Source organism: Lagopus leucura, unplaced genomic scaffold, assembly GCF_019238085.1.
Source record: "Lagopus leucura isolate 7727_CA_CO unplaced genomic scaffold, USGS_WTPT01 Super-Scaffold_100009, whole genome shotgun sequence".
In the NCBI taxonomy this organism is placed as follows: Eukaryota; Metazoa; Chordata; class Aves; order Galliformes; family Phasianidae; genus Lagopus; species Lagopus leucura.
The window spans coordinates 12,948,736-12,962,113 of record NW_024962266.1 but is presented as its reverse complement, the minus strand read 5'-3'; the positions used below and the strand labels follow the sequence as shown (position 1 = coordinate 12,962,113).

The window sequence follows — 13,378 nt, the reverse complement described above, 5'->3', positions numbered from 1 at the left end:
AGCATGACACGCAAATTGCTTCAAAATTAAAAGAACCGATAAAAACCAACTGTATGTTCAGAGCACTTACCTCTGCAACATTCCTATAGCCATTAGCTGCAGAATCTTCAGACAAGAGCAACTCTTTCACTTTGCTAATGAGACATTAATACAGATAAACTCTCCCTAAAGAAATGCCGCCTGTTTCACTCTGCCTTCCTGTTCCAGGAAGCGTTTTGTTAAGCTATACATGTTGTCTACTAGAGAAACTCTTTCTTTTCAGGATCCATCAAAAAGCAAATAAAAAAAACTGAAATTTTTTTCAGAATCATCGCATCTCCCCTCCCCTCCCCCTCCAAAAAATTAGTCCAATCTCCAATTCAATTGAATACAAACAGCTTTCTTCTCGCTTATAACCGCTGGAATGCTGATGTACTTAACATCAACTTTAAAACAAGCACGCTCTTTCCCCAGGACATCCTGACTGCACACAATAGCTACTGACAACAATGAACTATAGTAATGCTGCCATGTCTGGAAATGACAGCTATCTATCTATAGTTCTACGCATTTCAAAGCGGGTATGCAACACAGCAACGCTTTAAAGTAAGACTTCAGATGGCACATGAACTTAGAAAAATCATTGGGTAGCAGTACATTAAGAACAGGAAGCCAGTACCTGAAACGCAAACCTGACTTGCATTGAAGTGGATCTGTATTTGCAGAACTAGCAAAATCATGTTCAGACTGAGGTATCCTCATCAGAATGCTGTCCAATACTGCTGAGTTTTAACTTGTGGGTCATGCCATCAAAACTTTCTGAATCAATCACAGAATGTGCTGCAGAACCAGCAGTCACCATGGGACTTCAGGAAGCTGCAATCCCAGGAGATGGCACAGTGCCCAAGGACACCCGCACAAAGCTTTGGAGACTCAGCAGGGACGCTATTGAGCATCAAGACTAAAGTGCAGCCAGAGCCTTTAAAAGACAACTCTTAGAGAACTTTCTGTGACCACAGTGTACAGTGCCCTCCTGTCCCCCTGCTAGTACAAGGATGACACAGCCCAAGGGCCCAGGGGACACAGAGCCAACAAGAGCTCCCTCGCTTCCTCCCCTTCCCCAGAGACTCGTGCAGGTCTGCAAGCAGCACCACTTCCCTGCCAGAGGCGAGCACAGCCGGGATACCTCAAGTACAGAGTGAATAACTTGCTCTCTGCTGGTCAGTTTTCTCACATCTGACAGGCTGATGGGGTGCCACTACCACCATCCACTTCCCCCAACAGGAATATAACCTCAATCCATACTTCACTAGCTGCCTTTTAAGCACAAAGCCGATAAGCTGACTTGTTGGATCTGACCATCTATGCAACCTGTTTTTCTTTCCTTCAACTCCCAAACACTTTCAAGAACCCTTCAGAACTGTTTCAAAAACAAACACCACTCAAATGAAAACAACCAAAACCAGAAAAAAAACACCCAATGTCCTCCAAAATGGCAAGTACTTTAATGCTTGTTATTATTCTGTACTTTAAAAACAACTTTAGAAACCATAAACAAAAAATCAGGAGTAAAGAGCAATAAAATGCCAACTGGAAAAAGGAAAATAGGATTCATGGGATCTCACAACAATGGTGCAACAGCAGGCTGACCAAGCACCCCAGTCCTATGGCTCTGTGCCATACAATTCCACCAACCTGTACTGGCAACCTCTCCACTAGCTCACTACAACGTAAGTTTTAGGAACTGTTTCCTACTCACACCATAATGAATTTTGTCATGAATTTACACCACAGATAAACCAAATTGAAATTATTTCACCTTACTGTAAGCATATAGCAGACACAGAACTGATACAAGAAAAACATCAGCAGGAATTTCTAGTAAGCACAATTTTCAGCCTTAATAGAAATCTTTTTCTATTCTAGTAATTCAACTAAATCAAAAGGTGGAACTTAGAGCAAAAGAATACACTGCAGCCTTGAATTCAGCATGTGATCATGAGAACCACACATTTTGTGTTGCTTGTGGCCCTCAACTGTTTAAGGATACCAAGTGGGAAAATAACTATGACTGTGTGCCAGACTGGAAAGTAACTTCCAGAAACAGGAGTCTGAACAGGTCCCAAGTAAGAAGCTTCAGAGAGTCTCCATTCTTCCAGACTGAGATGTCATTTAAAAAGACACATTCAGAAAACACACAAGCAAGCATGGATGAGGAGCACAGTCCAAGCAGGGAGACATAATGAATCAAATAATGTCCAACCTGTATTAGCTAAAAGTTTACAGCACCTGGCAGGATTCATCCCAGAGCACTGAGAGAGTTAGCAGATGTTACAAAGCTGGACCCATCTCAACAATTTACCACAGGTCTTGGGAGCCCGGAGAGCACCCTGCTGACTGGAAGTCAGCCAATGCTATACCAATCTCTACAAGAAGAGCACAAGACTCAGGAAACCACAGACTTGTTAGCCTAACCTCTGTCCTTGAGAAGTTAGAGAGATTACTCTGGGTGCTATTGAAAGGTATTTAAATAATTAATCAGGCATAGTAAACACGGACTGAGGAAAGACAAATCCTGTCTTAGTGATTTGATATGCTACTACAGCAAGGTTACTTAGCAAAGGAAGAGAAGGCAGAGGATGTGATCTTTCTGGATTTTAGTAAGGCCTTTGATATAATCCCTCACAGTAGCCTTTCAGACAAATTGTCCAAACCAGAGATGAACAGGCAGAAGCTATGCTGGGAGATCGGGCAGAGCTCAAAGGGTTGAAGTGAACAGGGCTACCTCTGGCTCTGGTAGGTCACTAGCTGTGTTCCCCATGGCTCAATTCTTGTTCAACAGGTCTGTTCTGTTCAATGTTTTTAATCAATAGCATCAGCACAGCAGTTGCATGTTTCCTTAGCAAGTTTGCTGACAATACTGAGCTGGAAAATGCTACTAACTGGAACAAGCTTCCTAGAGAGTGGCTGATGGGCTGCCCCATGCCTGTCAGTATTCAAGAAGCATTTGTATAATGCCCTCAATAACATGCATTAAGTTTTTACTTGCCTTGAAGTGATCAGGCAGTTGGACTTATCTTTGCAACTCTCATCCAACTCTACTATTGTATTCAATTAAAGGTACAGTCAGAGAAATCAAGTGGCTTTTTCTCCCTCCATATTTTCCTACAAGCTCAGTTTAAAATAGTCATATCTAACATTACTTGTTCTGCCAAACTTCAATCTCTGTATCAAGATTAAGGTAACAAGCTATAGCTAGTTTTTCCTTCAATTTAAAAGAAAAAGCATTAGACAGCAAAAGAACAGAACTGCAAACATAATGAATCAAAGCAGAATCCTGCAACTCCAGCACATTCATGCCATTCCCAGTGGAGTACCTGAAACATGACTGAGACAGCTTCGAATGAGGAGGCACAAGTATTCTAATTTTTACTAATACTTGAAACATTCCCACTTGCAATAGTTTAAAGGGGTGGTATGTCTGCACAGGACACTACATCTAAATCATAGTGCAACTTGTCAGACTTAAGAGAATGCATCACGAGCCAGATCCTCTAGTCTTCTCACAGTCACTGTTTCTAAAGGTACTCATTCAGAGTGAAGGCAGTTATTTGCTAAAATCATCAGTTGACCCTAGATGAAGCTCCAAATACAAACTAGATTTGAAAACCTGGCATTCTGCAGAGGTTCTCAGACAAGTTTCTAGAATCTAAAACAATCATGTTCCTATTTCTGAAGAGGGGGAAAAAAAATCTGTGTAAATTCCAGGCCATTGCTATTTCATAGTTCCCTAAATAAACATCAGAGATTTTTCCATTGCAGGTTAAACTTCCTAGTCATAAATCTGACTCCAGAGTGCTTCCACATCTTTTTATAGTTCTGTCCTCCAGTAACAAGAAGCAGATTATCCAGATGAATTTATTTCATAATGTCACATTAACACAGCCTAAGAAGACACAGGAAAAAGGATACTATTTCTAACCAACTGAGTCTCACATTCTTGTAACTTCCTGTTTATTCAAAAGGAACATTACTTCTAGTGAAATAACCATAGTTGAAAAATCTGCGAGCTTGTGTGTTACTGACAGGCCACTGTAAGCAAACACGAGGTCTGATACAATCACTATTCACCACAACATGCTGTATTTTACTTCCTCAGTACCAGCTTACCTCATTTTGAATACAAAAATGGAGTAATACAGTATTCACAAAAACCAGTTGCAAAAACCAAACATGTACTGAAGACAAACTTACATTTACTTGCTACAGATGATGCTATGAGGGAGGTAGTCCTTTTTCATACAGCAAGTTTTGCTGTTCTCAGAGAAGACTGAAGTTACTGATAGAGCTGAAGCCATGTAACTCTCCATTTCTACCACTAGATGTGAGGATATATAAATACATATATATATATATATAAATATATAAAAGTACAATCTGTATCAAAGGCTATGAAAACTGAGGCAGCGCTGACTGAAACCATGGACTTCAGTTTCCCCTGAAGCTGTTTCCTTGACAATTAACTTGGGAATTCCACAGTGCCAGGTCACACAGCACTGAACCAGAAGAATTCACCACAGAGTAAGTTTATGTCTGCTTAGCCAAAGAATAATCAGACCATTGAAGTCAGCCTCTAAATTCTAGGCCAATTGAATGTACACTGCTTATAAAACAGATGAATAACTCCATGAGAAACTACTTAGAATTCTACTAATAGTAATTTCATACCACAGTGTATTATTTCATCAGATAACACCATGTACCTATTTATTTAGCCTAAGTGAAAGAACACATTTGTGTCAGATTAGCACTGTGCACCATGCAATCATTTAGGAGGTATCTCAAAATTAGATTTTCACTGTCAAATCACTGCCTATGAAAAATTATTCAAAGAAATAATATAAACAAGGGGAAAACAAGTCAAAACTTGCTCTCAATTCCAGCTCAAGGACAAAGACCAACTGTAGCAAAAACATTTCCTACCATGCTTTTTTTTCCTGGGGCTTGTCATCATACAAGACATTCATATTTAAGAAAGCCCAAGTGAGCTACAGCCGGGCCTTCAATGCCTCCAGGGATGGGGCATCCACAGCCTCCTTGGGCAACCTGTTCCAGTGCATCACCACCCTCTGTGTGAAAAATTTCCTTCTAATATCCAACCTAAACCTTCCATGCCTCAGTTTAAAACCATGCCCCCTTGTTTTTCTAACAGTAGTTTTTCTTTCCATCTATGAAATCACGCAGTCCTCCATGACTATAGCTCCTGACAAACTCAACATATTAACAGTAAGTGAACACACTAACACATAATAAATGTTTGTAGCTATTTCTTTATTTGAAGTATAGAACCTGCTCAGCATGAAAAGAAGTGTTTTTAGTATCTGTGTTACTAAAAAGCAGCTTAGCAGAAGTTATTTTTTCTACTCATCATCCAGAGAAAAGATTGAATCGTAAAATAACTATTCAGGGCAGCCATTCGTCAAACCAGGAAGAAATAGATGCACAGAAGCACCAACACAGCTAAGCAAGGACCAATGCTACTGAAACTCAATGATGGAACAGAGTGCGCAAGGATAAGAAACATGTATGATGCCAGGTTCAGAAAGCTGCAAATATGCTGAAGAAATTGATTAGAATTCAAAACAAGAGGAAGACACAGAAGTTAAGCTTGAAAACAGCTTATCTAAGGTGGCTGTAGAGTTGTGTTCACTGAATTGGCAGTGTATTCGAGCGTGCTAAAGCAACTAGGAAATGAGAAGAAACCTAGAACAAGGAGAAAACTTAAGCTAGGTTTCTCTTACAAAAGATATTCCACATGATTTAAGACAGGCAAGGGGTGCTGTACATTTAACCCTTCTCAAAGCATTACCCAGGTCACATGGAAGAAACCATTTGTTCCACAGGAATACTGGCCTTACTCCAGAAAAGCAAGAGCTACAATCAAAGGTTACACAAAAAAGAAACAGCTATGATTTATTGGACTGGACTAACTGTGTGCTCCACAATTTGTATTTGTCTGAGACGCAAACACCTGCAACAGTAAAGGCCAGCAACAGAAAATACTTACATACATGCCTCCAAGCCCTTTTTTTGTTTATACCTTAACCATGCTTATGATCTATTTGAAGGAATCTATGAAAAAAGCATTAAGACTACTCAGATTTTGACTGTTCACTCAAATATTTCTTCACTTTATATAAATCTAACACCATCCCTACAAATTCACAGAACTAAGCAAAGACAAAAAAGACAATCTCTATGCAGATAAACCCAAGGTTTATAGTTCTATAACATTATCCTGAGATAGAGAGGTAAAGATCTAGATCAAAAGCTTGTGTTTATAGAACTCAGTGTGGTTTTGCAGATAGCTTCTTATAAACAGGATTTTGTTACAGCAACATAAGCTTTTCAATATTAAATTTCACTTTGAAAAGGTACGTTGCACTATTGCACTATTAAAAAAACTTCTGTATAAATGGAACCCCTCCCTACAACTCCAAGACACAGCTAGTCAAGTGACTCACTAAAATTTTCCCAAGTTTGAAAATAAAAACTTCCTTACCTTTTACTTTTGCAATAACTGTTCCTGCAGCGCTAAGAATATCAACTGAGTTTAGAGTCTGATGTTTATTTATCACTGCTTTTAAAACACGCAGCAACTCTCCCAAGCGTTCATGTACAACATGATGCAGTCCATCTTGGTTTTCTGAAGAAATAAAGAAGAAACTACATTAAAAACAGCAAATCAATGAGTTTAAAAACCACTTTGCTAGTATTCAGCACAACAAAATAGGGCATGTAGAAGCTGGGCCTGCTTAGAACAAGCAAATTTAAAAAAAGATACTAGCATTTGCCAACAGTTTACATGTAAATGACATGCATCACGGCAAGAAGTCATTTCTCCAAATAAGACAAGCAAGAATAACTTAAAAATAGAAAATAAACCCCACAACCTTAGGGATCATACACCAATATTGTCAGGTTTCTGAATTAAACCATTCTATGTCATTTTTGTTGATCACCAGTCCAATAAATACGTAGATTCAGACAAGTAGATCCAAAAGTAGATTTGGATTGCATATTAGATTTTTCCTAACTTGATACAAAATTCAGTGCCACCTCTGCATATTCATAGAATTCAAGATTTTTGGTAAGTGTTGGGTTTTTTGCATTTAACTCATGTCAATTAAATCTTAAGCATTTTTACCATACATTCCTAGATCTCTAAAGGTCTTTCTTTAAGCATGTTAATCCTGATTAAAAACAAACAAAAACCACCTTAACACCTAACTAATTCTGTAGAATTAGGCCAAACTAGAAAAATTTTCATGTAAGCACTCATACAGTGCTCCATCCGTGCTTTTCTACATCATATTTCTCTTGCTTTGTGCCTCCAAGCTCTTATCCCTCTTCAACAAAAAAAAATTCTTGCTGCATACATTGCACAGGTTAAGCCACAAACTCTTCCTTTCCGCTGCAGAAGAGGTGTTGGTGCACATAATTTAAGTTTCACATGCATCAGAGTGCTGTGTTGCAAGTTGTGGTAAAAAGCTTTCAAACTCTAGCTTATGAAAAAGAAAAAGAGGATCTAGTACAAGCTGACTCACTTCCCCATAGAGAAAAAGGAATGGCATTTCTGTGTTGTCTGTGGGCATTATAACAAATAAGTCAATACAGACAATTTCGTACAGTGCCAATAGAGCCAGCGTTTTCAGATTTCAGTTTCAATTTTGAGTCATTTTATTCAGACTAAGATATTACATTTGGATGAAAAGTACCTACTTCTTTCTAAAAAAAAAATCAATGAACTACAACATGACATGTCAGTATGGTGTATCACTACTGTCATGTGCGTAGGTGGGAAGGCTACAAACAAATAATACAGCATTATATCCAGTACAAAAGTTCCCAAAAGTAAGTCCCATAAAGACTATTGTGCTCCAGTTTTTATCTCCCTAGATGTCAAATACAAGAAGATTTTTTTTCAACTTGGGATAGCTTACACATTGTCAAAGAAAGAACCTTGACTCAGGAAGTGGACTAAAGCAAAAATATTATCTACCATTCACTGGCACTTTGTGTGCTTTTTCCTGCTGGACAAGAGTAGGAAGCTCCATATCCTTAACAGGATATACAGAAGTCTAGAAAAACCCATCTTACATAACCGGAGTTTAAGAAAGCTCTGTGTAACTCATCAAACACAGTAGTAGCTTTAATCTTTGTTTACAAGCACACATTCCATAACTTTTGACTGACAACAGAAACACAACAACAGCAAAAATCATCAAGAGGCTGGCACTAAATGTGGCTAGAAATCTGTACGTACACATAACAGAGGTAATTTACAACAAACAGACACTGATGCAAAGGCTCAAGATTTGAAATTTAATGCAGAAAACTAGGCTGTAAACTTCCCACCCTGAGTCACAGAAGCAGATGCTAGGACTTTGGATAACAGATGACTTACAGGGAGCCTGCAAGAAGTCTGCCAAATTAAATAAATAAAATCAAGAAAGGTGTGAAAATAGTGGATTAATTCAACTCCTTACCACCTGTCAGTTAAAAATAAACCCTTCAGTTAATTAAATGGAGTAAATGCTAGACTCAGAACAAAAAAAAAAAAAAAGAAAAGAAAAAGGTGATTCTCACATAAGAGACCTGTGCAACTTCTCATCAAAACACAACAGTGATAGAAGGTTGCACGGAAACAAGGACAGAGTAGATAAGCTCTTCTGAGTGTCCCCTCGGGTTACAAGTGAGATATGCTTTATTGGATCATGCTGGGGTCCAATTAGGCTGTGCCCAATGAAGCAGTGGGTGATACGGCTCAGGAGACTAGCCAAGACTGCCTGTTTTCTGCAGTACAGCTGCCTCAGAATCCCCTGTACCCACAGCTATTGCACCATGTTTCCTGGGCGCTTCAGTAACTGCTTACAGACCTACTGTCTTCAAATTTGTCAAGTTCCTTCTGAACCTACCTCTGCAATCTCATTTTACTCTTCTTCTCTGTTTGCTGAGCTACTAAGCATTGTACAGAAACAACGTAACCTGCACCAGCTCAAGAACTTCCTTATGAAGAAAGCATTCAGAGGATGACAGAAGTATTATTTATTGCCAACTTTGCTTTGTGGTTGCTTTGGTTTTTTTTGCTTTGTTTTTTTTTTTATACTTTTCTCTAGCTATTCACTTTTGGCAGTGGTCAGAGCTCGGACACTGAGTTAAACACAGCTTTAGTCTGAACCAGCACTGCCACTGTCACCTTCAAATACTTGGAGAAGTTCATCATTACAGATAATTATAATGGTCCCTTTGGTCTTTAATCCATCAAAGGTTCAATTGTAGTCCCATCAAAGCAACAATAAATGCTGTCTGGAGTACTGAGTAACTCCAGCCAAAGGTAATGGAAAAAGAGAAAGATAGCAGTGCTGTACTGGTGCCCAGAAACCTCAACAGGAACCTACAACACAAAAAACATACCTGAAAATTCTAGTAATGTGCTATTTTCAGGTAAGTGGATATTGGATAAAGATAGGCAATTCCATTTAGTTAGTTAAGAAACAAGTTCAGTGACTAAAGTTACGAAACACGTTGTCTGTATAGGTAGCATCTCATCTCTTCTTTCAAATCTTTGGACACAGACAAACCTTCCAAAATCCCTCCGCGGTGATTAATAATTTAGATTGGCAGGACTGTGAAAGAAAAGCTGATTTGGAGGCATTTGAAGCTATATACCACAATCTTCCCCTATTACCTGACTCTATCTATCTAGAAGGCACACAGTTCTCACCTGAGGAGCATAAGGATCAGCTGCAGAGACTGTCTGCACAAGTACACCACCCAACCAGAACCAAGTCTCTTTTGCAGACAAGATGGAGGCACCCCTTGTCTTCTGATGGGGGTGTGCCCACTTGTGGATGGAGAGAAAACAGTTCCTGATGATGGGATCTGGAATACCCACATATGTATCCCATAACCAGATCCTCTTGGTGACATGGTGGGCAGATTTCTTGTTCCCTAACAAGTATGGGACGGGGAAACAAGGTTAGAATGCAGTTGAGCCAGCCTACAGTTTGGTTCCAGTCTACCCTCGGGAAGGAGTGCATCATGGGCATGTCAGAAACTGAACAAGCAGTTCTGCAGAGTTCAGTACAATGCACAAATACAAGCTTGTCATTACAGGATAGGAACAGACTCTCAAGGCTCCTTACAGAAAAGTCATATGGCAGGCTAGTTAAAATATATCTGATATCAGGATGCAGTTTCTTAGTGTTAACATTTGATATTACCCTCTTAAACAAGTAGAGTTGGGGAAAAACAAAAGCCAAAAAACGGGAGAGAGAGAAGGCAGAGAGAAAAAATACCATAAAGGACACACTCTGAAACAGAAGCACTCAGTTTCAAAGGAAAATGCATGTTGAAAAACAGCTGCTGAGTTGAATTACATGTCCCAGAGAACACTATCACTAAAATAATGCATTCAAGTATGAGGTTAGTTATTTACTCTCAAAAGCAGAACTCTGGCTACACCCAGCTGAGATTGCTTTGTTTTCCATCACTATTTGTTTACAAAGTATCTCAAACACTGTTTCTCTACCTCCCAAAGACAAACGGACTGCAACACAAGTAGGGAGGGCAGAAGCCATCAGGAACTACAGTGACCCCGCATTCAGGAGCTGATACTGACCAAACAGATGCTAACAGAGGGGTTTCCTGTTTGTGGCAGATTTATGAGCTTCAGGTACTTGCAGAATCTAAATATACCAACTTAATAGAAACAGTTTCAATACAGCTCAGAGACCAAACCAACCCTAGAGCAGAACAGTTCAGTGGGAAGAATGCATGAGGAAACGAGTCTCCAACAGACTCCTGCAGCAGCGCACTCTGACTTAAGCAGTCACAGTAAATAAATAAATCAGTATTTACTTTCAGTTTTTCTTTTGTTCCCTCCTGTTGCACTGTATGAGTTCATTTATCTACATGCAGTCAAGCAGGAAATTCTTCCACCTATTGATGCTATATCAAGTTTAAAATATCTATCTGTGGTTCTCAAGCTTAGTAATAAAGATTGCAGCACTGTGGAAGGCTAATCGTGCTCTGGACCACAGGAATGTGACTTCCCCAGTGGTTCCTCAGCACAGAGGACACACAGGTCCAGATGCTTGCTTCAGATATGAGCCTCTTGGAACCTCCAGAAAGAACCAGCCAGCCCTTTTTCCCTTGGAAGAAAAGAGCTCCTGAAAGCAGAGAGGGGGAAAAAAGAAAATAAATAAGGGCTTGAAAGAGCTTAATAAGCTTGTCTACAAACCTTCTTTCATCAGGGTTTAAACCATCATTTACTTCAGCAGAAAACAAGCTTACTCAAAAATGTAAAGGCAACCACAAGGAAAGCATGCCATGTAAGAGAAGCAAATAAAGAGGACAAAAAAAAAAGAAAATTTACATCAAGACCTTAACTCTTCATCTGCAGGAAAAAAAAAAAAAGATGCACAAGAACGATACAGCAAAGCAGCTGGCTCACTAAAGCTGGCAGGCTTCCTTCTCAGTGGCACATTGGCCTATCATCACATCTCACTGCTCAATGCAGCAGTCATACGATGTGGTGACTGAAACATCTACTTCTGGTGTAAAAAAAATAAATTCGCAAACTATCTTTTTTCTTTCATTTCAGGTATTTCTCAAAGGGAAGTCCTTTAAAAACAGAAAACAAAAAATACAAAACCAAACAAACATACTAGCAAGCAATAATGGCCTTACAGCTAAGGATTTTGTTCATCCAAAACAAAATAAAAGTTTGCTCATCAAGATTGTCAATGCCAGCCACCCTCTCTGCCAAGCCAGGGCTGATTACAATACATGCAGTCAGGAAAAGCACTGCTGTGTCAGTTGGCTGGTATTCCTTTGTCTGTCCCGACTCATTGTTAGCCCAAACATTTCTGAAGCTGTTTATTTCAACAAATTTTTGCCAAGAAAAGTTGAAATATGGACTAACAATGCTTTTTCTCCTGCACAGCCAATATACACCCTACATAGCTATTTAGACCCACATAGAAGATGCACGCACCATTCTGCTTATAACTTCTTCCCCTAGAACATTACCACTTGATAATGCCAGCAAAGTTATCCCCCACCATCCAATGTCTACAATCCATGCTCTGTAGGCAGCCAGTTACACTCTGCATCTTCTCTCCTTCAAGAGAAGGTAAAAAAGCCAGAGTAGCATTCCAGGATGGTGAAAATAATTATGCAAAGTAGGAAGCAACTTCTCTGATATCCAAATATCTGGATCTAGAACTTATTAAAGTTTCATCTTACGGGATGTGAACAGTCAGCTCCTCATCTCTTTTGATCTTAGAAGGATTCAGATGGAATCAGCTTGAGTAATCAACATTTCAATCTGCGAGCACAGAACCTTGGCTAAAAGCTACGTCTTATTTACCAATCTCATTTTTGGCATCAATGATCAAGGTATATTACATTGTTTCCATTATGCTTCTGAGGAGGATTAACTTGTATCAGTCATTATGTCACCAAGGTTGAAAAAAATCAGCACTGAAATGAAGCTAACCCAAAGACAACAGCTTTAAATTCAAGCATCACTGACACCCATACTGTGCGCTAGGAAACTGGCAGCACTCAGTTCTGACCTGACGATGTGACTTTCCAATGAGCATCACAAAGTAAGCAAAACAATCGCACTGCAGTTAACTCTGTGAAGCCACCAAACCATTCACTTGGGGAGACCCTCTCAGATCTACCTGTTGTTTTATTTTCAACCTTCATCCACCACCTTAGCCCCACTAACATAACTGACAGTCTGCCCTATCCCTATTTGTCTGATCTGACAGAGATTACTATCAGAGTCCCATAAGAACTAAATTAAAACACATAGTTAGAGAGTGTTTCATACCATGGTTTGATCTTACACGTGGCTAACCTTCATCGGTGACTTTTTGGTCCTGTCTCAGGGAAGCTTTTATAAAGCAGTATACATAGGGGCTAAATATGACTTCCATTAATTGTACAAAACAAATCTTATTTATTCGGTAGATATTTTATTGTTGGGTGTCACAGTTTGGGAGAAGATTAACAGTAACTTTAGTTATCATTTATTCCTTCACTTGGTTGTACAAACGTGCTGCAGATATGGAAGAATGAAATATTTCAAATTGAAAAGCAAACTCAAAGAAGTTCCGGAATATTTTTTGTATTATTAAAATCTCTAACAAGGCTAGAAGCTGCCAATGGCACTTAAAAAAAGTAAAGTCATTACACCTCAGTCTCATTTATAATGCTTTATTAGAAACTAATTACTTAACACTTCAACACCAAGAAACAGGCCAGCAGGGACTGCAAACAGACAACCCACCTTTGGGTTTTGCAGCAGCAAACATATTGCCAC

The 13,378-nt window shown here is 39.2% G+C and overlaps 1 protein-coding gene across 7 annotated transcripts in view; it reads right to left on the bottom strand.

Moving 5' to 3' along the window:
* Positions 1 to 13,378, bottom strand: part of ARHGAP29 (Rho GTPase activating protein 29) — a 49,468-nt gene that overhangs the window by 18,974 nt on the left and 17,116 nt on the right. For 6 of the 7 annotated variants that reach the window (XM_042873641.1, XM_042873644.1, XM_042873643.1 and 3 more), the window contains one exon: positions 6,542 to 6,685. In XM_042873641.1, the coding sequence (XP_042729575.1) occupies positions 6,542 to 6,685 (144 nt within the window). Of the gene's footprint in view, positions 1 to 70; positions 375 to 6,541; positions 6,686 to 13,378 lie in introns of those variants that run through there. The other variant, XM_042873647.1, reaches the window with a different exon arrangement.